General features: G+C 43.7%; 1 protein-coding gene and 1 long non-coding RNA gene across 2 annotated transcripts; one reads left to right on the forward strand and one right to left on the reverse strand.

The window, feature by feature from the left end:
* Positions 1 to 493: 493 nt before the first annotated feature.
* Positions 494 to 3,297, reverse strand: RASSF10 (Ras association domain family member 10). Its single transcript, XM_015114818.3, has one exon. It carries the CDS (start codon positions 3,021 to 3,023, stop codon positions 1,497 to 1,499), a length of 1,527 nt encoding a protein of 508 aa, XP_014970304.3. The 5' UTR covers positions 3,024 to 3,297; the 3' UTR covers positions 494 to 1,496.
* Positions 3,298 to 3,376: 79 nt separating this feature from the next.
* Positions 3,377 to 24,674, forward strand: LOC144334285 (uncharacterized). Its single transcript, XR_013403987.1, has 3 exons — positions 3,377 to 3,974; positions 11,418 to 11,554; positions 24,544 to 24,674. It is a non-coding gene; the product is annotated as an uncharacterized LOC144334285 (long non-coding RNA).
* The last annotated feature ends 329 nt before the right edge of the window (positions 24,675 to 25,003 follow it).

Raw genomic sequence — 25,003 nt, forward strand, 5'->3', positions numbered from 1 at the left:
TAGGTTGATAAGAGGTTTCTGCACCATGCTGGTACCACACACAGGACCCATTGTTAATACCTCCTGAGGACAGATTAGATCCCACATTCCTCAGAAGTACTGAGCTGCAGAGGGAAATCGGCCAGCAGGCTCCTTCCGCAGGGCCAACCACTAGCTACAACTGATAAGTTTTAATTGAAATAACTGGAACAATTACATGGAGTCCCCACCACTTCTGTCGCCAGCTACTGAGATGGTGGTGTACTTGCATCTCCTGGCATGTGCATAGGCGTGTGCCAGAAAAGAGTAATTCAAGTTCTTAACTCATTTTTTATCTTTTTTTCCATGGCTATGTGCCATCGTTAATCAAATTGTTCACCCAAGGAGTACTATGAGATTGTTTTGTTTTATTTTTTCTTTTCTGGCCTTATCTAGGAAACCCTGATATTTACTCTATCTGAGTTTGAACAAGTAACTAATTAATCTCTGACAAAAGATACTGAAGTTAGACAAGTTTGGGTAAAATCCGTTGAGGTCATGGTTGGTTTTAATCACATAGCTCAATTTAAAAGCTGAACACTAACATACCTTTGCTTTCAAAGAGTGCTTGTTAAACAGCAAGTTTTGTTGTGCGTAACTTGAATTCTGCCACTTCCTTTTATTTTTTTCTGAAATAACAGTGATTGAGTCAATGAAGTGGCAATATGAATTAAAGGACAACACACCTGCCTTTGCAGGGACAGACCCCAAAGGGCCCAGATTAAATTTTAACCAGGATTATGTTTGCCAGGATTTTATATCTCAAATGATTATGTTTGGCTTTTGTAATAATAAAAGGTTATTTTGGGAAAAGAATTCCCTTTTAACATCTACTCTGTTTACTAGGAGGAAATACAGAGTTAGACTTCGATACAGTTTAGCCTTTGAAAGAAAATAAAAGACAAATGATTTAGCAGATGGGTAATTCCCAAATCTGCAGAAATGTAAACAGCCAGGATTTTGGTGCCTATGGGTTTTATCAAAGATGTAAGAAAGGCTGAGACCGACACCAGTGTGTCCTCTTTGGCTAGTTTTAACACGTTTACAGTCACAATTAACATTCAAGGAATTTCCTTTTCATCCAAGTGTTTCTTTTAAAAGCACTTCATACCACACACTAAAGTTCTAGCTGCCATCAGTCCTTCCCATACAGAAGAGTAGTGAAATCTCCATAATACTTCCTTACTTTGAAAATGGGCTCGGACCACGTCAATTTCCTTGGGGTGTTTGTTTTCCAATATAGGTGGTTCTCGCCTCCTCCCTCCTTCCCTCTCTTTAAAGAACTTGTACTGGGGACCCTACTTCTTCGTCTCCCACCCTCCTCCGCACTCACCCCGGAGCCAGATGAGCGCGAGGCTGGGCAGGCGTCCTAAGCCCTCCCCCGGCCCAACAGCCTGGTTTCAAGTCCCTGAGCCGGCCGGCCCACTGCATTCTGCAAGAAAAAAGAGATCCCTGTTTCCCCCTCTCCCCCGCTACCCCTAGACAAGGGATTCGCACATAGGCACGGAGTCCGAGTCTTGGCTATGCATAGAGCTCAGCCCCGTATCCGAGTCTTCGTCGTTGCCAGGACCGCTCTTGGCCAGTCCACGGGCCTGGTCCACCCACATGTCGGCGCAGGCTTGAGGCCCGGGTTCCCGCGAGGGACCGCCGGAGCCAGGAGCCCCATCCGGCACCACTGTCAGCTCCAAAGTGTGCAAAGTTTGCAGAAGGCCCTGTAGCTCGCGTTCCTTGCTGTCCCATTGCTGCTGGCTGTAATCCAAGTCCGACTTGACGGCCTCCAGGTCCGTGTTGAGCCGGAGCCCGATGTAAAGGCTAGTACTGAGCTGCGTCCTGACCCGTTCCTGCTCCAGCAGCAGCTCGCCCTCGGGGCCTCCATCGGGCTCCGGGGGCTCCTCCCGCGCCGCCAGCTCCTCCTGGCGCCGCCGCATCCACCTCTGGTTGAGTTCCTCCTGAATCTCGGCTGAAAGGCGCTCCAGCAACTCCTCCTGCTGAACCCGTTGCTCCTGAAGCCTCAGTAAGTCGTCGCAGCGCCGGGCCAGCTCCTCCAGCGCCGCCGCCTGCGCCTCGCCGTCTAGAGGGGGCGGCGCCGCCGCCGCCGCCGCCTCTGCCTCCGCCGCCACCTCTTCTGGCTCCTCTCCTGGGCTGGACCCGTCGAGCTCGATGCCTGCCCCAACCAAGTAAGTGTCCTGCACGTAGTTGACCCCGTGACGCCGCATGCGGTCCAGGTGCACCTTGGCCTCGTAGCGGTCGATCTCGCGGTCCAGCTCGTGGAGCCGCTGCACCTGCTGGCGAATGGTGTGGTCCTGGGAGAGCACCAGATGCACCAGCGTCTCCATGCGCTCCACCGACGCGCTCTCGTGGGCCCGCGGCGACGAAGAGCAGGACGAGGCAGTGGACGACGAAGTGGACGAACAGGACGACGGAGGCTGCTGCTGGCGCCGCCGGTTAAGCTTGGCCAGTTTGCGAAAGGCCTTGCGCACCACTCGCCGCTGTTTCTCCTGGGTCATGGCCAGGCTGGGCCGCGCGGGGGCCCCGCGGGCCGGACAGGGGCGCTCTCGGCTGAGCACTACGCGCGCCTCGGCGCTGCGGGGGCCGGCGTTAGGCAGCGATGCCTCGCTGCGCACTAGCACGAAGCGCACATTCTCTTGCTCTTCGCCCCAGGCAGCCCAGAGGCGCAAGATGCGAGTCTTGTTAGGGAGGATGCGCTCAAAGCCGCGCCACTTCTCCACGATGCAATAGCACTGCGGGGGCCCACACAGCATGCCCTGCGGCAGCGCCTCGTCGTCCTCGTCGTCCTCGTCTGGAGGTTCGGGAAGCTCTCCCGGGCCAGGCGGGTCGCCGGCCGACCCCCGCCGCCGGCTCCGCCGCTGTCTCCGTCGCCGCCGGCAGCCGTCCTCCAAAAGCACTCGCACAACGTCCGAGCAAGTAGTGCGGCGGGAGAGACCGGACACCAGCTTCTCTTCCTGGCAGATCCACACCGATATCTTCTTTTCCGAAGGATCCATGGCGCAACCAGGGCGCAGGTGGCAGGTCCGGCCGGGCTCTGCTGGGGCAGAAAGGACAGCAAGGGCAGCCCAGTAGCTCTAGGATGGGAGAGGAGCCCGTGCCCCCTCCTGCGGCTGCACTAGCCCTGCTTCCCCACTGCGCACCGAAGGCAGGCTGGAAAGCGACTGCGGCTGTGGTCGCGGTTGCAGCTGCGCTCTGCCCGGACGACGGGCGCTCCCGGGGCAACGCGCCCGGGACCGGCTCCCGCCGCTCTGGCTCTACCCAAGGTGCCCGGGACCTCCGGGTTTTGCTCCTCCCCATGTGGCTCCACCCCTTCCCGCCCCCAGCGCCCAGAGCTGTGGCTGGAAGTACAGGAGGCTCAGGGCCCAGGCCCGCCCCTTGCAGCCTTGCCGCGCGGCGTGCGCCCCGTCCGCCCCTCGCTCGCGTTGCGGGCATCCTGAGTCTGGGCCTTTTTCGCCAAATCGCTGCTCTGCCGCGCGCCTACGCAAGGGAAGATTCAAGGGCCCCTCCACTTCAGGGAGTGGAGCCCGCGCCTTGGCACGGATCAGCTGTGCGTCTCCCTTGGCCTACTGGCTCTTCTCCTTGTGTCTATAGCTAGCCGGACGCATCTTGACTTTTATCTTCTCATCTTTCCTGGCGCCTCCAGACGCATTTCCTGGTCCCTCAAGGCAGCGGTGCTTGGGGAGTGCACTTTGCACAGACAGGGAAACCGAGGCACTCAGCGGTCTCCAATGGAGACGCTCTAATCACATTCCACGTCCAGCTAGCGCTATGAAGAGCTGCCTCTAACGCGGAAGGCCTCCCAGTCTTCCTCGACAGGAAGCAGTATTTGCATATCTAAGGAGAACAAGATTCAGCAATGTGCTCCGGGAGCAAGTGCAGGCATGGAACGGTCTGGGCTGGAGGGGGACAGACGTTCAGAGGCGGCTGCCGGTTTTCTGTAGTGTCACGTAAGTGGGTCTCCACGTCATCTTCACCTCAGCTTCCCACAGCCTTCTTGGGAGAGGGGCTTCTCATTCTAGTGGGAGTTCAGGGCCCAGACCCGAGTCACAAGCTATTTTTATGCTTTCCACATCCATAAGGGGAAACCGTGAAGGCTTCTGGCATTTTCTAATATTCAGACGTGGTCCAGAAGAGATAACAGCCAAGCTTTACAGCGCAAGAAACCCAAGGCCACAATGCAAGTGAACTTGTTTCATCCTTAACTGCTGATGAGGATAGTCTATTGCGTGCAAGCCTCGCACTTAGCTTGTCCTTGTGAGCACAGGTCTAATAATAAGCTCACTCCCTTTCTTCAAGACCTTGGATGGCTCCCCATTGCCTCTTGGCTAAAGCACTTTTGTTCATTCAATGATTCACTCAGCAAATATTTATTGAGTACCTACTGTGCTCCAGGTCCTATCGCTAGGGCTTTGACAATGAATGAATCGCCAGTTCTGGCTTGCAAGGAGTTCACAATTTAGTGGGAGAGCACAGCCAAGTAAACATTTCCAACACAATGTCTTGTGTCCTCTGATAAGGGAGAGCATGAGGTTTTGGGGGAACCTGGAGTGGCATCCAACCCATCTTGGAGGGGCAAGGAAGGCTTTCCCCCAGAGGAGGTGTCTTAAGCAAGACCCAAAGGACCATTAGAGTCTGCCAAAAGGAAAGTAGATGGAGGGGAGGGACAAGCAGTATTCTAGAAGGAATTGTAGTGCAGTCAGGAATCAAGAGCGTGTTAGTTACTGGGGCTGTCAGGAATTTGAGAGGAGTGTCTAAAATTGAGGTTGAATGATTGAACAGGAACAGGATCAGGAAGGGCCTTTAATTCCATGCTTATGTATTTGGATTTGTCATTAAGACAGTGAGAACCCATAGGGTGCAAATCTGGAGTGAGAACAGTCAAGTAAAAATCTCAGCAGCACTTACTAGCTCTATAACCTTAGGAAAAGTATTAATCTCTCTGAGCTTCAGTTTTCTTATCTGTGAAATGTTGATAATAAAAAAAATACCTCCCTAATAGAACTGGTGTAAGGATTAACTGCCTGGGCCTGGTAAATCCCCAATAGTTTTATTGGGGGGTTGGAAAGCTGGGAGGTATATTAGTTTTCTATTGCTGTGTAACAAATTATCACAAACTTAGTGACTTAAAACAACACCCATCTATTACTCTACTGTTCTGTAGATCACAAGTCCAAGTTGGCATGGCTGCTGCATACTTTGCTCAGGATGTCCCAGGCAAAAGGCAAGGTATAGGCTGGTTCAAGTTCCTGTCTGAAGGCTCTGGGGGAATACCCACTTCCAAATCCATTCAGGTTGTTTGCATGATCTGGTTCCTCTCAGTTGTAGGTCTGAGGTCCCCATTCTCCTGTTGGCTGTCCTCCAGGGTCACTCTCAGCTCCTACAGGACTCTCTCAGATCCTTTCTATAGGATATCCACCCCCCTCCCTGCAACTTAAAAGTCAGCAACCACATGTCAAATCCATCCATTCCTCCTTTGCTTTTAATCAATCTACCATCCTCTTCTGCCACTAGCTAGAGAAAACTCTCTGCTTTTAAAGTGCTTGATTAGTCAAACCCACCTGGATAATTTCTCTGTCTTAAGGTTGACTGATTAATAACCTTAACTATATCTGAAAAACCCCTTTTGCTGTGTACTGTAATATAATCACCAAAGTCGCCCCCAGGGAGATGGAGATTATGGGGCTGTCTTAGAATTCTGCCTACCATAGGGCATAACATGAACAGATTTTGATTTTTTAAAGATCAGTCTGTTTGCATTGAGGACAATGGGTGGGGGTGGGGGGTGAGAGGCAAGAAAGCCTTTTAGAACACTATCACATTCATTCGAGGAAGAGATGATGACCTATGCTGAGAATAGTGGGGGTGAGAAGACTGGACACAATTGACAGCTATCAAGGAGGTGGGAGAGGCAGGATGTGGTGATAGATTGACGAAGGATTTCTTTCTCCCTAGAATGGCGTCAAAGGTCTCTTGCAATCTGGACCAGCCCACTTCTCCAACTTCTCACTTACATGTGGGCTATCCCTTCTTCCTTTCCTCTCACATAGGATTGCTAGCTTTGTAGTCAACTGCCATCCCTGCTGGATTCTAAGCTCCACAAGGGTAGGGATCATATATCTGTTTTGCTCACTTTTGAATCCTTTACATTTAGTGCAATCCCTACCACATTCTAGGTTTACTCAGTAGCTGTCGAATACATTGATGAATCAATGAAGGAATCCTACATTTTAGCAATCCAACACCTCATCCATCCAAAAGAACTCCTGCATCTTATGTATCCACACTTTTGTACATGCTTTTCCCACAATTAAGATTCCTCTTAAACAACTGGAGAACTTCTACTCACTCTTCAGAAGCTCAGATACAGGTCACCTGCTCTGGGAGTCCTTTCTTTCCTCCTCCAGAAAGAACTGGTTCCCCGCTCTTCTTCTGCGTCTATTAATGCAGAGATTACATTGTGCTGTGATGTGTTTTTTATGTCTGTTTACTCCCACAAGAATAGAGCTTTTCAAAAGAAAAAAGATTGTCCTATTTACAGTTTAGTCCTTAGTGCCTAGGGTGCCTGGCACATGGCAGGTTCTCCATCTTCTCCTATGTTTTAAGGAACACCCAGATAAATAATGTCTAAGATATTGTGCTACCCTCAAGATAACTTCTTTCTAGAAGCAGACAAATACATGGAATCCCTGTTGTAGTAATGATATATATGAAATTTGTGTCGGACTAATTAAAGGATAGAGTGATTGTATGGGTGCTAGGAAGGATGCAGAAGGCAGGCTTCAACAAATGCGGAGGAGGGGTTGAGAGCATTCTTGGTGGGAGAAGATACATTAGTTATAATGCTAAAATGAGTATGCATGTGGTCATGTACCAGTGTTTCAGAGTGTGTGTTTTGGAGTTACCCTGCCTCATTTCAAATACCAGCTATAAGCTTTCCAACCCTCAGTCTTCTCACCAGGAACAAAGTATAATAGTGGAACCTTCCTTATAGAGTTGTCATTACATGAAATGAAATAATGCACAATATATAAAAGATCTAGCACAGTGTCTGGCACATAAAACATGCTCAATAAAACCCAGCTAGCATTGTCAAGAAATTGTATTAAGTACCTACTGCATGCTATGTCCTGGGCTATGTGTTGAGGATCCGTGAAATAACTGGACAGACATGGTCCCTGACCTTAGAGATGTCACGGCCAGGATTAGTGTGGTTTAGCAATGGATTTCTCAAGTTAGGCTAGGCTGTAGTAACAAACAGGGCCAAATGTGTATAGTGGCTCAAAAGTAACAAAGGTTTATTTTTCACTCAGATAATAGTCAAAAGAAGATGTCCTGGTTGGGAGGTGACCTTATTCCAGATAAAGATACAGAAACCCTGGTTCCTTCCATCTCGTGACTCCAAAATCCTCTAGACTTCATCATCATGTACATAGAGCCAGAGGAAGAGGAGAGAGTATGGAGGGTCACACCCTCTTCTTCAAGGCGTTGGCTGGAAATTGAGCTCATACCCCTTTGACTAGAACCCAGTCATGGCCACTGGTAATGGCAAGGAAGCTAGAAACTGCAATGAGTGCCTCAGAAGAGGAAATGGGTTATCATGAACAGCTAGCTGCCTACCATAAAAATATTTATTTGAAAAGTAAGACAAGAGGCATAGAAAGAAGTTCCAAAAGTATAGGAATTGCAAACTGGTGGCCTACCAGCCAAATCTTGCTGCCTTAGACAGAATATACTCTTTCTGTTTAGCCACAAAAACAACACTCTATTTAACATATGTCCCAATTCACATATATTCATGACTCACCTGAGTCCTGTAATCATTTGAGTTGTAACTCTTGCTTCCATACATCCTCCCAGGGTTATCTCATTCACTCCCAGGAATTTTATACAATTGATACGCCATGGCTCCCACATCTATTCCAGAATTCTCCAAATATGCATATCCAACAGCTTGCTGGGTAGTTCCACTTGAGTATCCGCCAAACATCCAAACCTTTGCCAAATAGATAAAGTTGAACCAATCATTTCTCCCCAAGCCTGTTCTGCCTCTTGGAATGTCTGTTTCAGAAAATGGTCCCATCATTCACCAAGCAAGACCTGAAACTTGAGGATCACCCTTGTTCATCACCATCCACCTCCTTTCCCCACAGGATGTTGAAGTTCTGTGAGGGCAGAGGGTTTTGCGTGCTTTTTTTCCTACTTAACCTCCAGTACCTGAGACATCAATTCTCACACAGTAGACAATAAGTATTCGTAGAGTGAATTAATTAATGAACGCATGCATTGCCTTAGCTTAGGCCCTCATTTATTTTTAACCTGGATCTTGCACTTTCCTTCAAACTAGTTTCCTTGCCTCAAATCCTGCCTCTCCCCCATACTCTCTACTGCATATGTTTGATGACTCCATTATCTTCAGAATCCATTTCAAGTTCTCAGCAGGACCTATACATCTCTGTAGGATCTGAGGTCTGCTTGACTCTCAGCCTGTACACTGCAGCCACATCCTCAATCACACAGTTCCCTCTGACCTCTGGCTAATTGCTGCCCACCTTCCAAGTTTCCGCTTAACTTCACCTCCTCCTAAAAGTCTTCTTTGGCAGCAACATCCTCTCCAGGAAAGAATCCAAACAAAACTGCTTTAGGAAGATTAGTCTACATCAGTAGGTGGGATCAATTGAAGTTATAATACACTTGTGTTAGGAGAACAAAGGATAGGGGGAGGGTGAAGGATGTACTAAAAATTCAGACTGGTTGCTTAATCACTTTCATATAAATAGAGAAGATGCCTTTCAGCACATCATAGATCTTTTGCAATCTTAATCCTTAGGGCTGCTCTGTCCAATACAGTAGCCACTAGGCAAATGGGGCTGTTGAATACTTGAAATGTGGCTCTCTGAATTGATATGGGCTTTGAGCAGAAATACACAGCAAATGTCAAAGACTTCATACAAAAAAAGGAATGTAAAATATGTTATTAATATGTAATCTTGATTACATGTTGAAGTGATACTATTTTGGATATATTGGGTTAAACCATTAAAATTAGTTTACCTATTTCTTTTTACTTATTTTTTAATGTGGCTACTAGAAGTCTTAAAATACTTATGCAGCTTGAGTTATATTTCCATTACACAGTGCTGCCGGTGGGAAGGCCCAGTAAGTTGTAGCAGATCATTTGAACCTTCTCAAGTGTGGACTTACCCTAAATATCCTAAGATAATAAATCCATCTGGGTTTTGGCTATCTCCAAAGAAAGTCATTCCATACCTTTTCTGGATTTGTGGTTTAAATGTTTCTGTTTGATGATGGCCCTCAAAAGCTTCTTGCTACAGCCTAAGCCAGTCCCCTTAGGCTGCCTAAGAATCATAGTCCTGAGGACCACCCTGCAGCTGAATCCAATTGAAAGTTAAAGTATAAATGGTTGCTCCCCAGACAGGATGTCAGTTGACTTGCTCATGCAGCAGCCCTGAGCCTGATAGAAGGTACGTAGATTCATGCTGTGCCCTGGCCAGAAGAATACATGGGCTTCATGATAGAAAAAATATGTTTATGACCTGGGGATAGAGGAGGCATTCATAGACAGAACATATATTAAAATTCATAAAAGAAAAGCTCAATAGTATATGATCATATCAAAATTAGAAACTTCTATTTGAAAACACACACGCACACACACACAGAGAGAGAGAGAGAGAGAGAGAGAGAGAGAAATACACTATAATGTTAAGATGTCAAGTAATCCAGGAGAAAATAGATCCTAAAAGGTTAAGATTCAGGATGAATAAAGAACTCCAAAAATTTAGCAAGAAAAAAAAGCCGTGCAACACTATGGAAAACTGGTAAAAAGTAGATAAAAGAAGAAACATAAAGAGCCAACAAACATATAAAATAATGCCCAACCTCACCAGTAATCAGGAAAATGTAAATTTAAGTGAAAGATCATGCTCTTTTTTGCCAGCAGATTGGCAACTGTTTTTTAAATTGATGGTATATCAATATTGGCCAAGAAAACAGGCAAAATATCCTCTCAGACACCACTGGTGTAAATACATGTATCTATTTTGGAGACAATTCTACTAAAAAATAAAACTGGGCATACCTGCATACCATGAAGCGATCCAACTTCATGGAATCTACTTTAGAAAGACACATGTGCACAAAGAGGTGTGTATGGGGTGTTCACTACATTTGTTTTAGCAAACAATGAGAATAATCAAAATGTCCACCAATAAGAGAATGACTGAGTAAGCTGGGGATACTCAAAGCTTGGAAGCTTCAGCAGCAGTTAAATCAAGTGAAGTAGAGTGACATGTACAGGTAATAACAAATCCTCCAGAGGTATTGTTCAGTGCAAAAGGCAAGTTGCAGAGTGATGTATATGATGTGGTTCCATTTCTACTTTAAAAACACATACACAGAACATGGGTACATATGCATAAAATCACTCCATAGGTTTTCCAGGGGTACAGATGTGCGTGCATAACACAAGGTCTTTAAAATATTCAGCAAACCTAAAGCAGTGAATCCTCCTGGAAGAATGTGGACATTTACAGAAGGAGAGACAAAGAGGAATTTAACTCCATCTTGGATGAATTTGCAAGAGGAATTGAGTCACATGTTACTTCATTATGCAATTACAACGTGTAACTTTTTAAAAGTGAAAGGGCTTGGGTTGGGATCCCTAAATCTTGGTTCTCCCTTAGACCAGCGGCCCCCATTTTTGACATCAGGGACTGGTTTCATGGAAGACAATTTTTCAATGAACTGGGTGGAGGGGTGGTCCCAGATGCTTCAAGCGTGTTACATTTATTGTGCACTTTATTTCTATTATTATTTCATTGTAACATATAATAAAATAATCATACAACTCACCATGATGTGGAATCAGTGGGAGTGCTGAGTTTGTTTTCCTGCAACTAGACAGTTCCATCTGGGGGTGATAGGAGGCAGTGACAAATCATCTGGCATTAGATTCTCATAAGGAGCACGCAAGCTAGGTCCCTCGCATGCGCAGTTCATTATAGGGTTCACACTCCCATGAGAATCTAAAGCCATCACTGATCTGATGGGAGGTGGAGCTCAGCTTCAGTCACCCACCTGCTGCTCACCTCCTGCCATGTGGCCCAGTTCCTAACAGGCCGTAGACCCATATCAGTCCGCAGCCCGGGGATTGGAGACCCCTGCTCTAGACCTTTCATTTACCTGCCTGTGTCTCTTTTCTGTGGACCAAGCCCCAGGGTAACATTTGCAAATCTCTGTTCCCTGTACCCTGGTGGAACTTAAGTAATCCACTACTGTATCCCAAGGGGTTATGAAGATTAAGGAGGAATCTAATGGGGCATCTGGTTCAAAGTATGTGCTTTACACTGGATTCTTTCTTTCTCTTCCAGATAAGATTTTTAGAAGACAGCAGTTTTTACCGTGGTGGCAGAGCCCTCTGCTAAATCCTCATATTGGATCTCAAAGGTGGCATGTCATTCGACCCAATGGTTTTTTTAGTCATTTATCTTCCTAACACCTATGAGAGGTAAGACGTAGCTCCCTTACCCATGAGCAAACTGAGGCCAAGGAAAAGGAATTGGCCAGTTTCCCAGCTCACAAAGCTCCGAGGGAGCTGGTGTTTTGTTTGGAACTTCTGCCTGTCCAATCTGTCAGTCACGGTTCATGGCCACCATGGAACACCCAACACAGGAACTTCCGCCCTTAATTATATTGAGCCATGAAAAAGTGTGACTAAAACCTACTGTCTGAATCAGATCCTTGTAATGATTAACCCCAGAAAATGGATCTGCAAAATGTATTTACAGAAACATGCAGCTGCTCTCAAACACACTGGAGGAAATTTGGGAACTGCTGCTCTTGTCCAAGGGCACTAACCCATCCCTGATGAGACTGAGCTCCAGGCTGGGGCAGAGATGCTGGGCTGTCATACTCAGAGACATGGCTTCTCAAAGTGAGGTCAAGAGGTCACCTATCCAGAAGTGCCTGTGGTGCTTATTAAAATGCAGATTCCTGGGTCTCATCCTAGAACTAGTAAATCAGAATCCCCGGGAGTGGTCCAGGAATCTGCATTTAAAGCAGGGAGATTCTTATGCACACTAAAGGTTGGCCCTAACTATGAGGAGGGAAGAACCAGAGACAAGAATGCTCATAGCACAAATGCTCTTTAGCCATCTTGACCCCATAGATGGCAGTGATACATATATCATATGTGTACACAAGAGGATAATGCCAACATATGACAGGTGAGAAAGAGTTGCCCCTGGGAGGAAGGAGAAAGAAACACAGGGCAGAGTTGAGAAGGAGCTACTCAGTCATTATCGTCCTTAGAATCTTGTAACTTTGGTGGAAGCATAGGTTACTAAGATGATAATGCAGAAATGTTTACGTAAGAGAGTCTAAGGTAGCAGTGACTTCAGTCTCCTGAAAGACATTCTGCAAGATATTTAGCATTCTTAGTTTTTTTTTTTTTTTTTTTTTTTGAGAGGGAGTCTCGCTTTGTCACCCAGGCTGGAGTGCAGTGGCGCAATCTCAGCTCACTGCAACCTCTGCCTCCTGGGTTCAAGTGATTCTCACTGCCTCAGCCCCCCAAGTAGTTGGGATTACAGGCATGCACCACCACACTCAGCTAATTTTTTTTTTTTTTTTTTTTTTTTTAAGTAGAGACAGGGTTTCACCATGTTGGCCAGCCTGGTCTCAAACTCCAGGGCGCAAGTGATCTGCCCGCCTCAGCCTCCCAAAGTGCTGGGATTACAGGCATGAGCCATGTCTTTGTTTCAGCAAAACCAACCTAGTCCCTGATTCACAAATCATCCTGGGAGTGTATAGCACTTACAGCCAGAAAGAAGTCTCTGGAGCAAAAAGCATTGCGTATTCAATGGTCTATGACATCACCATTGAAGACTCTGTCAAAAGGGGTTTTGTTTGATTAATTTTCATTATCTGTTGTTACCCAACTAATGAAAGGTGATACTATTAATGAGTGTGTGAACGAGACAGTGTCTTCGTTACCACCTCTGAAGCATTCCCAGCTTTTTCAGGGACGAATAGCCCTGACCCAAAGTGTGTCTTTTCTTCATTGTAGGGAGATAGAAACTCTGTCTCTCCAAGTACTCCAACACCAGTTATTGTGTGTCACAACCAGAACACAATATGAGGCTTGTGCTTGAGTTATTGCTGTTTTATGTGCCAAAAAAAATGCTAGCTTTCTTTTTTCACTGAAGTTGGTAAGAGTTGGAAGACGTTTTAATACCACATTTATTGGTTTGAAAGCATGATTGTTTTAGTAGCTGGTGCAAACTTCAAGGAACACATAACTCCCTTTAAGAAATTTTGTTTCTAAGAAATTACATTTGACTAAATTTGGAAGCTTTAATGCAAATAACTTTCAAACAATGAAACCATATTCACAAGGAGATGCTTTTATTTTCTCCACTGAGGAAGAAATGGAGACATGTTTCCTATTGTCGTTATGTCCATCTGGACAGAAAAGAAAGTCTGTGGGCTAGACAAGTGAAAATCGGTTACATCTGGGTAGCCCAGCAGTCTCTCCCTGACTGCTGAAGAAGCTCCTCTTTGTTTCATTCCTGAAGCACCGTGTTGTTTTCTTGGACCCGTGCATCAAGTTAAACCTGAGTTAGACTATGGATCCCTTACACTTGATTTTATGATTGTAAGACTTACACAAATGCAAGCCTACAACACAATCGCACTCTTATTTGCTTACATCTCCATGAACAGGAAAGAAGCCACTTGATCTTATAAAAGTTCTGCCTGGTTGCTTTCTCTTTTATACCTATTGTTAAGCTATAAAATGAAATCACCAAATTATCAATCTGCGAGTATTTGCTACTTCACAATATATATTTAAGAATTTTACAAAACAAAACTGTGCCATAAAAAGTATTTCATCCATATGATCTTGCAGTTCCACTTCTAAGAATGCATATACCCAAAAGAATTGAAGGCAAGATCTCAGAGATATTTGTATACCTGTGTTCATAGCAGATTATCCACAACAGCTAAAGGTGGAAGCAACCCAAGCGCCCATCCATGTATGAATGGATAAATACAACGTGGTATATACAAACAATGAATTGTCATTCAGCCTTCAAAAGGAAGGATCTTCTGGGCTAGTGGCTCAAGCCTGTAATCTTAGCACTTTGGGAGGCCGATAGAAGTGGATTGCCTGAAGTCAGGAGTTCAAGACCAGCCTGACCAACGTGGTGAAACCCTGTCTCTACTAAAAATACCAAAAAAAAAAAAAAAAAAGTAGCCAGGTGTGGTGGCAGGCACCTGTAATCCCAGCTACTCAGGTGGCTGAGGCCAGAGAATCGCTTGAACCTGGAAGGTGGAGGTTGCAGCAAGCCAAGATTGCACCACTGCACTTTAGTCTGGGTGACAGAGCAAGACTCTGCCTCAAAAAAAAAAAAAAAAAAAAAAAAAAGACAGAAAGAAAAAAATGAAAGAGGGAGATTCTGACACATGCTGTAACATGTATGAACCTCGAGGACATTATGGTAAGTGAAATAACCCATTCAAAAATAGACAAAATCTATATGACTCTACTTATATGAGATATCTAGATCAAATTCAAGAGACAGAAAGTAGAATGATGGTAATCGGGGCTGGAGGGAAGGAGGAATGTTACTGTTTAATGGCATAAAGTTTCAGTTTTGTGAGGTGAAAAGAGTTCTAGAGATGGACTGTGGTATTGGTTGCACAGCAATGTAAACATACTTAATGCCATTGAAAGTGTCACTTAAAAAATAGTTAAGATGGTAAGTTTTATGTTATTTGTATTTTACCATAATTTAAAATAATAATTTTTGAAAGTATTTCAAATTTTATGCCAAAGTTCTTATTAAGGGAACTTTCAATTTTTTCAAAAAAGTTTAAAATGCTTTCCACCTAACTTTCAAAGTAAATACAATATTTAATTAATTCCCTGGGACTTTCAGAAAACCAAACTTCTGATCACTGTTTATTTGAAGAAAGACTTCCTTTTTCTCTCTCCTTTCACATAATTTTTCCCTAGTGCTGTATGCTAGTCAGCTTTGTTAGCTATTTGTGCTAGTCTGTGGCTTTATTGCTCTGGTCTTTATCAGAAACTTAGGTAAATATTTGCAACTTGACAAATGATGCTTGGATACTGATAAGTCTTTACATTAAAAAGGATATTCTTAATAAAATTAATGTTCTACTTAGTTCACAAAGCTGTACACAGGATAAATAGCACAAAGCCTGCCAAAGTGCCTGGAGACAGAAGACATGAACACACGTTGTCTTAGTAGATATTTGCTTATCAAGCAATAGCAAACAATAGAGCTGGAGGGACCCAAAGAGAGCCTAATCCCTGTCCTCTAAAGCACTAGGTTTCTAAGCAGATCATTTAAAAGTGAGAGAAGACATGGCTATAAACCCCCATTTCTGTATCAGCTAGTAAAGCATTTGCACGTATTTATATATTGGGACTCTGTTCACCCCAAAAAAGATTTAAATCCCATTGACCATGAAAATTGGTTGCTTATGACTTCAAACTATACTACAGGGCTACAGTAACCAAAATGGCATGGCATTGGTACATAAACAGACACACAGACCAATGGAACAGAATAGAGAACCCAGAAGTAAGACTGCACACCAACAACTATCTGATCTTTGACAAACCTAATGAAAACAAGCAATGGAGAAAGGTTCAACAAATGGTGCTGGGATAACTGGATACCCATATACAAAAGATTTAAACTGGACCTTTTCCTTAACCTTATACAAAAATTACTTCAAGGTGGATTAAGGACTTAAACGTAAAACTCAAAACTATAAAAACCTGGAAGACAACCTAGGCAATACCATTCAGGACATAGACACAGACAAAGATTTCATGACAAAAATGCCAAAACCATTGCAACAAAAGCAAAAATTGACAAATGGAACCTAATTAAACTAAAGAGCTTCTGCACAGCAAAAGAAATTATCAACAGAGTAAACAGACAACCTACAGAATGGGAGAAATTTTTTGCAAGCTCTGCATTGACAAAGGTCTAATATCTAGCGTCTATAAAGAACTTAAACAAACTTGCAAGAAAAAAACAAATCACCCTATCAAAAAGTGGGCAAAGGACAGGACATGAACAGACACTTTTCAAAAGAAGACATACATGTGGCCCACAATCATATGAAAAAAGCTCAGCATCACTGATCATTAGAGAAATGCAAATCAAGCCACAATGAGATAACATCTCACACCAGTCAGAATGGCTATTATGAAAAAGTCCAAAAATGACAGATGCTGGTGAGGTTGTGGAGAAAAGGGAACACTTATACACTGTTGGTGGGAGTGTAAATTAGTTCAACCATTGTGGAAGACAGTGTGGTGATTCTTCAAAGACCTAAATATAGAAATACCATTCAACTCAGCAATCCCATTACTGGGTAATATACCCAAAGGAATATAAATCATTCTATCATAAAGATGTGTGTGTGCATGTTCACTGAAGCACTATTCACAATAGCAAAGACATGGAATTGACCTAAATGCCCATCAGTGGTAGACTGGATGAAGAAAATGTGGTACATACACACTATGGAGTACTATGCAGTCATAAAAAAGAACAAGATCATGTACTTTGCAGGGGCATTGACGGAGCTGGAGGCCATATCCTTAGCAAGCTAATTCAGGAACAGAAAACCAAATATTACATGTTCTCACTTATAAGTGGGAGTCAAATGATGAGAACACATAGAGGGAAACAACACATACTGAGGCCTACTGGAGGGTAGAGGGTGGGAGGAGGGAGAGGATCAGGAAAAAGAACTAATGGGTACTGGGCTTAAATAACTGGGTGATGAAATAATCTGTACAACAAACCCCCATGACATGAGTTTACCTATATAACAAACCTGCACATATACCCTTGAACTTAAAATAAAAATTTTAAAAAAGAAAGAAAGAAAATGGGTTGCTCGACTCTGCACCTTTCCTTCTCTCCTTCTCACTTCCCAACCGTCCTAATTTTGTATGGGAATCCATGCATTTATGGAGAATCCACCTTCAGCAATGGGAATGAACCTATGACCACATGACCTAGGGTGGATCAATCATCACATTCTATCCCCGACCCAGTGATTGGTTCAGGGATGGACATGTGACCTAAGAAGGTGTGGTTAGAGTAAACTTCGGGACTTCTGCTGATAACATTGGCAAAAAAGTTTTTTTTTTTTTTTTTTTTTTTTTAATGAATGAGGGCATGTAACCTCACAGAACAGCTGGAAGCCATTTTGCAACCAGGGAGATCTGCCAAAGTCTCCTTAATGAAGAAACACTGAGATAGCAGAGCCAGGAAATAGTGAGGGGAATGTTGGTCCCTGATCAAGTTGTTTGAGCTAGCCCTGAAGTTTTTTGAATCTCTGTGGGCTTTTCAATTACATGAGCTAGTAATTTCCCTTTATTACTTAAGCCAATATGAACCAGCTTTTCTGTCACTTAGAACCAAAAACATTCTGCTTACACCAGTGATCCATGTCAAACACTTCCTTCACTTTACAGAAGAAAAGACTAAGTCTTGCGCATGCTACGTGACTAGTTAGGAGGAATTGCCTTCCCAGTTCCAGGCCTTTCTCCTTTTACTATTCTAGCCACTTGTGATGGGTTTGGTAACAATGAGTAAAATGTGCATTATCCTTATTTCTAACCACAGATTGGATATGTTCGGAAATATTAAAACTGATTTTCCTCAAGTGTATCTTCTGGCAATTAATGTCATTGCTTTATAGCCACTCTCTGTACTACGGGCCCTTGTGATTTATTAGAAAAAACAAAGGATCAAATAGTTAGAGATGGTGTAAGGATCTCATTTAAGAATTTTTATTTAATTACAGCTAGTTTACCAGCAACTTAGGCTCAACCATGTATGCTGCTTTGCTATTTTCTTTGAAACTTGTCATGCACTTTCATTTCTTGGTAATCACCCTTCATTACCATTTCTTATATTTCAAAAACACAGCCTCACCACACTGTATTCTTACCTTTGGTGCCTCCCTCTACAGCTAGAATTTCCAGTTTCTGTGGGCTTTTCCTCTGTAAACTCTAAAAATTCTTCCATTTTTATCTATACATAGTATTTCCCCCACTCTAATGGATCTTATCTATCCCCGACCCTAAAATTACGTAACAAAATGCTCGTCACATCTTCAAGGAAATGTCCCACAGCGGGAGAAAAGAGAAAGGAACCTGTGTTTATTGTGCTAGGAAGATACTAGATACTTTACAGACATTAACTCATTTAATTTTCACAACCACACCATGGTAAGTAGGTAGTAGTATCTCAGTCTAAAAATAAGGAAACTGAGGTTGGGTGAGTCATAGGGTTGAATTCCAAACATAGGTGTGTACAGTTCTTTTTTTTTTTTTTTTTTTTGAGACGGAGTCTTGCTCTGTCACCCAGGCTGGAGTGCAGTGGCCGGATCTCAGCTCACTGCAAGCTCCTCCTCTCGGGTTCACGCCATTCTCCTGCCTCAGCCTCCCAAGTAGCTGGGACTACAGGCACCCGCCACTTCGCCCGGCTAGTTTTTTGTATTTTTTAGTAGAGACGGGGTTTCACCGTATTAGCCAGGATGGTCTCGATCTCCTGACCTCATGATCCGCCCGTCTCGGCCTCCCAAAGTGCTGGGATTACAGGCTTGAGCCACCGCGCCCGGCAGGTGTGTACAGTTCTAAAGATACTTTCTTCCACTGCTTCTGTTGGACAATAGGTTTTGCCCCTGTTGTACTGGCTCCAAAGGATAGTGACCACTTGGATCTCATGTTGAGAAGACTGAAGCCTCATCCAGGTTGACAGGGAAAGACAAAAGAGATGTCTTGCCGAAGCTTGCCAAAGGGGAAAGTGGGAATCCACACACCACTTATTTCACATTTCTTCAGGCCTTTGCCTCAGGCAGTTCTAGAGGTTTCCCTGGAGAAGGACAGGTGCACCAGGGAGTCTGGCTATAAAATTTGTACACTAGAATCTGTTGGCAGATTCTGTTGCTTAAAGTGGAGTTTGCATTCGTACTTTATATCTGGAGAAATGGGAAGTCAGGGAGTTAACCACTGTCTATTGGGAGGTGATTCATGAATCAGAGCAGGTGAGAATGTCAGGCTCTGAAATGACCAGCAGACTTGTGTATGGAATGTGCTGGGGCAGCATAACTGCATTCTTTCTCAGAGCAATGTTGACACACTTAAATTTGTGAATAAGGCCTTCTTGTTTTGTTTAGGAAGAACCAGTTCGCATGCTGGTATCTAGTCTGACTCCTAGGGGCTTTTTGTCAAAGCATACAGTGTGGTATATAAACAAGCAGTGAGAAATCATCAGTGTTCTCTCTCTGAAGAGAGAGACACCAGGAAAGAGAGAGGGTAGCAAGTGAACAGGCATGGAAAGCTGCCGCTTTGCAGATGGGTTCATCAGGCATAAACCTTAGCTGGATGTTAGACAGTACCAGAAGTTGCATGGGGACTTGTCTGATGGTTGCAAAGATATTGATCCTCATGTGGGATTATTCGAGATATTCAGAAGGGAAGAGGCTGAATCTGGTTACAAAAGGTGTTCCTTAAATACGTAATGAATGAATGAATAATTCAATGGAAATTGGGGCAAATTAAGGATTCAGTAGACGTGAGCTGTATTTGTCTCATGTCCTCATCTGATGAACATCTGCCATATTCAGTTGTCTGGGGAGGACTCTTTTAGTGTAGCAACCAAGGAGGCAGATTTGGGGTTCATTTAGAGATGGGGTATTTGGGTTTGGGGGGAAGCCAGCATATGAATGATGGGCTTCACCAGAAGACAAAGGGCACTTGTCTAAGGATGGATGCTGAGGGTGGACCTGGGAGGCTGAGCAGGTAAAACTCTTCCATTGGAGCAGACTGTGGGTTTATCTGGGTTTAAGAAAAGGAGATCATTCTCAAGAATGAATAACAGTGGATTTTAGACTTTGAAATTAACAAATCAAAGACACCAGATCTCTGTGGAGAACTTAGTATGATCTCTAGATTCTGAAGCTCCAATTCTCAGCCCTGGCTGCACCCTAGAATCCCCTGGGAGCTTTTCAACCCTACCATTGCCAGGGTTTCTCCCCCAGAGATTTGGATTCAAGCAGTTCAGAGTGAGGTCTTGGAATCAATATTTTCAAAAAGACCTCCAAGTGACTCTAAGAACGTCACTGCAGTTGAGACTCTCCACTCTAGACATAACTCAATGCAGGCAAATTTTCAGGATACCATGGCTAGACCATGACATGTCCAAGAACCTCAAGAGAGACATTTTAGGATTATTGATTCACACTGTGTGCATTCTTGGTTTCTCACTAGCCCCTGTTCTTAAAGCCTGGCAGATTCCCAGGTGACTTCCATCCATGAGAGTGTCCCTAGAAGGGCCACTGGGAAACACACTTATGGAGAGTTTGGATTATGATCCCAAAAGACATATTCCTGAACGCCATCATCCCCGAGGTTGAAATCCTGAAAGACCAAACTTTCTAAAGACTAAACCCCTAAAATCCTGAAAATCACAATCATAGGATAGTTGCAACATGTTAGGTGAAACTATTACCTTGTTGTGGTCTACGTTTGGAAATTAAGTATGGTTTAAGGAGATGCATATAGGTGCCAGGTTGACAGGGATGGATTTGTTGACTTAATTTGAGGTGTCAACTTGACTGATTAAGGAATGCCTGAAACCCTGGTAAAGCATTACTTTGGGTGCGTGTGAAGGTGTTTCCAGAGGACTGAGTGGACTTGGTGAGGAAGATCTCCCCTTGATATTGGTGGACACCATTCAGTTGGCCAAGGAACTGGAGATAACAAATATAGAAGGCCAATTGGTCTCTCTCTGAGAGCTGAGACAGACTTTTCTTCTGCTGCCTTGGACATCAGAACTCCAGGCTCACCAGCCTTTGCACTCCAGTACTTAACACCAGTGGCCCCCTGGGTCCTGAGGACTTTTGGCCTCAGAGTAACACCATGGGCTGCCCTGGTTCTCAATATAAAAATATTGAAACCTCCTCAATAAATGAAGGTATTTCCTTTTTGTATATCTGCATTTGTGTAAGACAAAATTTCTTGAGATCTTGCCTTTTTGGGCAACTGCATATGCAGTTGTGATCTTTAGAGGTTTTTGATTGATCTTGTCAAAAGACAGGTTGTCGGTCATGGTATTTCAGATGACTGCAGTTATAAAGCTGGGTGCACACAACTACCAACCATAATGATATGCATTTATACACTTTGTTTTTGGCCTGTTGCCTTATGAATACAGTTCTTCTGCTTGTAATTGTTATAACCATGTGACTTGTTAGAATAGCTGAGTGCTTATGTTTGCAAAGATATATATGTTATTATTACCTATTTTACTGTGTAAATTGGCCTCTGAAGTGCTCTGTCATGTTTTTATATGGTTTTCAAATAAATCTCCCTTTAAAAATGTAAATAAATGTTTTAAAGATAATTTCTTCTTATTTTTCCAGAATTATACTTTTGGGGTTTTGATCTTTCAGGATTTCAATATTTGGGATGGGTCTTTCAAGATTATGATCGACCCCCTACATGGAACCATTCTGGGGAAACTATGACCAAGAATAAAATCTCAGAAGCCTGGGATTTTGACGTTGGAGGCAAAGGAAAATCACATCAGAGGGCCCTGCTCAGTGGAAAGAGCACTAGGCCAGGTGCTGGAAGTCCTGACTTTCACTCATGACTGCAGCTGCCCCACTGTGATCCTGGGGAGGTGACCTCACCACTGTGGGTTTGAGTACTGTCATCTCTTCACTTCCATGTCCTTCCACTACTGTGACTGTGGGCCTAACTCTATTTCTTTTTTGTTTGTTTGTTTGTTTTTGTTTGAGACGGAGTCTCATTCTGTCGCCCAGGCTGGAGTGCAGTAGTGCGATCTCGGCTCACTGCAACCTCCGCCTCCTGGGTTCAAGCAATTCTCCTGCCTCAGCCTCCTGAGTAGCTGGGACTACAGGTGCACACCACCACACCTGGCTAATTTTTGTGTTTTTAGTAGAGACAGGATTTCACCATGTTGGCCAGGCTAGTCTTGAATTCCTGACTTCAGGTGATCCACCTCGCCTTTGGCCCCCCACAGTGCTGGGATTATAGGCATGAGCCACTGCACCCGGTCACCTAACTCTATTTCTAACAGCCCTGCCAGTTGGAGACTTCTCTAGGCCACTGGAGTTTCTGGCTTTGGGGGACAGGGAGGGAAGGAAGGGGAAGCTGTGTTATTAGAAGAAAGTAAAAAAAGTAAGCATAAATTATTTGAGCTTTTAAGAGACATTGACAAGGTACTATACTGAGGGTATTAAAAGCACTAAAATTTATTTGGCTCTGGATAGAGAAGCTACTGAAATTGAAGAAGAAAAGATGGGACTGAATGAGCACTCCTTGGGTTGGAGGAAAAAACAACATTATCATTATATAATCATCATCATAATAATGATAATGGGCATTTGTGTAGCACTTGGCAGTTTACAAGGTACTTTTATATAATAATAATTACTGCTATATGATACATTACAGTAACAAATACTTTTTAGGGCTTTACCCCATGCCACTGTAAAAGTTGGTATTAGTGGAAGATGTAAATGGACTATCTACATGATTGTTAAGGAACTAAGAGGGGTGGAGGTTCAATACCAGCAGTTGGACAGCAAACGTCTTAGAAGACCAGGCACATCTTCAGCCACACCCTTGGGTTCAACCTTGTGGTCTCCTGGTTGGGGTCAGGAGCAGAAGTGGGGCCGTGGCCTCCACTTCCCTTCCTGGGTAATGTGCCTTTCTTTCATCACCATGGAGTCCTTGCCTTTGTTTTGTTTCTCCTTGTCATTTATTTACATTAACATGCAGTGGTTTTGTCCTTTCTCTTCCCGACTGTCACTTTCCTCACCTAGATGGAGAAGAACCTCACCTAGCGCACTAGTCTGTATCAGGCTTAAATGAGGTGATATATGTAAAAAGGTTTTGAGATATTAAAAAGCACAGTTCAAAAAGACCTGAAAGCATGTAAGCTGTTATGATTTGGGGGCTTAGCAGGACCAGGAATTTGATCTCATTGCCTCCAGGTTGTATTGTGACCCTCTAGGGTCCCTCCTCCCTGTCACACAGCCCTCTATGGGCACATTGATCCCAGGATTTCCAGAGTACATCAGGGCTGAGCCGACCTTATGGCCACTCCTGGATCGTCTCTGATATGGTTTGGCTCTGCGTCCCTACCCAAATCTCATCTTGAATTATAATCCCCATGTGTTAGGGAGGGACCTGGTGGGAGGTGTCTCAATCATGGTGCAGTTTGCCCCATGCTGTTCTCGTGATGATGAGTGAGTTCTCATGAGATCTGATGGCTTAAAAGTGTTGCACTTCCTACCTCACTCTCTCTCTCTCCTGCTGCATTGTGAAGAAACTGCTTGGTTCCCTTTCACCCTCTACCATGATTGTAAGTTTCCTGAGGCCTCCCCAACCATGCGGAACTGTGAGTTAATTAAACCTCCTTTCTTTATAAACTACCCCGTATCAGGTAGTTTGTTTTTTTTTGTTTTTTTTGTTTTTTTTGTTTTTTTTTGAGACAGAGTCTCACTCTGTTGCCCAGGCTGGAGTGCAGCGGCGCGATCTCAGTGTACTGCAACCTCCGCCTTCTGAGTTCAAGTGATTCTCCTGCCTCAGCCTCCCAAGGAGCTGGGATTACAGGCGCCTGCCACCACGCCCAGCTAATTTTTGTATTTTTAGTAGAGATGGGGTTTCACCAGTTTGGCCAGGCTGGTCTCCAATTCCTGACCTCAGGTGGTCCACCTGCCTCAGCCTCCCAAAGTAATGAGATTACAGGCATAAGCCAACATGACTGGCCCTCAGGTAGACCTTTATAGCTGTGTGAAAACGGATTAATACGGTCTCCCTGGTTTCCCACAGTTTTCTTCCGTTTCATTGCTCTGCCCTTGTCTCACCTGAGTTGGGTATTTCCTCAGAGAATATTAAATATTTTTGCTGTCAATCTAGAATTGCAATTAGAAAGATAAGTTGGCAGCCAAAAGAAAAGAAACTTCATGTATTATAAAGCCTAATATTAAATGAATTTTTTGAACATTTGGTAAAGTTTATATCTTGTCTGGCTTCTTTGTTCCTTTCTCAAAACAATGATTTTCTCTTTCAAATATCTTATTCTCTGTTAAATTTTCATTTACAACTCAAAATGTGGCTTTTCTTCCTAGTCTGAGAGTCCTGACATCATCTTAACTAGGGAGTCTGTGGTTATTTGTAGCCAAGGACTAATGATCAACAACAACAAAATGTCAGAAGTACTTAGAAGATGAAACAGATTATTAAATTCTATTTTGTTACTAGAATGTCCATAAATTAATCTACCACCAATTTTAGCCATACATTGAAAGTCGGTAACCTTGTCAAATCCATGTAACTGAGTTTTCCAGAGAAAAAGATAGTGTTTAATAAATCAATCACTGTTATTTATTTATTTATTTTAGGCCAGATGCAGTGCCTCAAGCCTGTAATCCCAGCACTTTGGGAGGCCAAGGAGGGAGGATTGCTTGAGATAAGGAGTTCGAGACCAGCCTGGGCAATACAGAGAAAAAAAGACAAAAGACACAAAATCCGAAAAGTAATTGTGTTCATTTCCAGGTGACAGTCACAGTATCTGTCTCTGGGTGATGTGATTATCAGTCTTGTCTGAACATTTAATTAAAGTCCCATCTGAATGTTCTGTGATCTAGAGGCTAAATTTTAATTTTGTATACAATGTTTATATCAATAGTATTTACCTTAGTGAAAAATAAGAAACAAATCAAGTATGAGGCAATGAAAAACAGGACATTGGCTCATACAGACCTGGTTTAGATCAAATAGCACCACAGATATTAAACTTGAGTGTGTGTCTTCAATACTGTAAACCTCAGCTCTTGAATGTGCAAATTGGAGTCACAATTC

This window comes from Macaca mulatta, chromosome 14, assembly GCF_049350105.2.
Source record: "Macaca mulatta isolate MMU2019108-1 chromosome 14, T2T-MMU8v2.0, whole genome shotgun sequence".
Lineage (NCBI taxonomy): Eukaryota > Metazoa > Chordata > Mammalia > Primates > Cercopithecidae > Macaca > Macaca mulatta.

What these genes read in the sequence shown, in the direction of transcription:
- RASSF10 (XM_015114818.3), bottom strand. Translation starts at nt 3,023, where the DNA reads ATGGATCCTTCGGAAAAGAAGATATCGGTGTGGATCTGCCAGGAAGAG.